Raw genomic sequence first — 661 nt, 5'->3', positions numbered from 1 at the left:
GGGGGCCCCTGGGGGCCCCCTAGGGGGCCCCCTGGGGGGCCCCCCAGGGGCAGGGGGGCCCCCCAGTCTCCATACTCTATCGAAGCAGCAAGCAGCATCTGCTGCAGCAAACAACTCATGCAGCAGCTCGCATGCAGCAGCAGAATGTAAGAAGCAGCGGGGGGCCCCCCGCTGCCCCTCTTGCTGCTGTCTCCGTCGGGCTCGCCAGGTGCTGTAACTCTCATCTACAAATAACACACGAACTCCTGCTGCTGCTGCTGCTGCTGCTCCTGCTGCTGCTGGTGATGCTGCTGGTGATGCTGGTGATGCTGGTGATGCTGCTGGTGATGCTGGTGATGCTCCTGTTGCTGCTGCTGGTGATGCTGGTGATGGTCCTGCTGCTGCTGGTGATGCTGCTGCTGCTGCTGCTGCTGCTGCTGCTGCGCGTTGCAGCTTACACGCCAAAGAGAGGTGGCGCTGCACTCGGGGGGTCTTGAAGCTGCGTAAATACAAACGCAGCAGCAGCAGCAGGAACAGCAGCAGCAGCATGAGCAGCAGCAGCAGCATGAGCAGCAGCAGCAGCAGCAGCAGCAGCAAAAGAACCACAGTAGAAGAATCAGCAACAGCTGCCGCAACAGCTGTAGCGACAGCTGCAGCAGCAACTGCAGCAGCATTAGCAGCA

At 61.3% G+C, this 661-nt stretch overlaps 1 protein-coding gene across 1 annotated transcript in view; it reads right to left on the bottom strand.

Moving 5' to 3' along the window:
* Positions 1-224: 224 nt before the first annotated feature.
* The window catches only part of EMH_0036630 (uncharacterized protein), a gene marked incomplete at both ends in the record, with an annotated part of 2,734 nt that continues 2,297 nt past the window's right edge, over positions 225-661 (bottom strand). The window contains one exon of the mRNA XM_013495107.1: positions 225-478. Within this exon, the coding sequence (XP_013350561.1) occupies positions 225-478 (254 nt within the window). The remainder of the gene's footprint in view (positions 479-661) is intronic.

This window comes from Eimeria mitis, genomic scaffold, assembly GCF_000499745.2.
Source record: "Eimeria mitis Houghton genomic scaffold, Emh_scaff1420, whole genome shotgun sequence".
In the NCBI taxonomy this organism is placed as follows: Eukaryota; Apicomplexa; class Conoidasida; order Eucoccidiorida; family Eimeriidae; genus Eimeria; species Eimeria mitis.
This window is presented reverse-complemented; position numbering and strand designations above follow the sequence as displayed.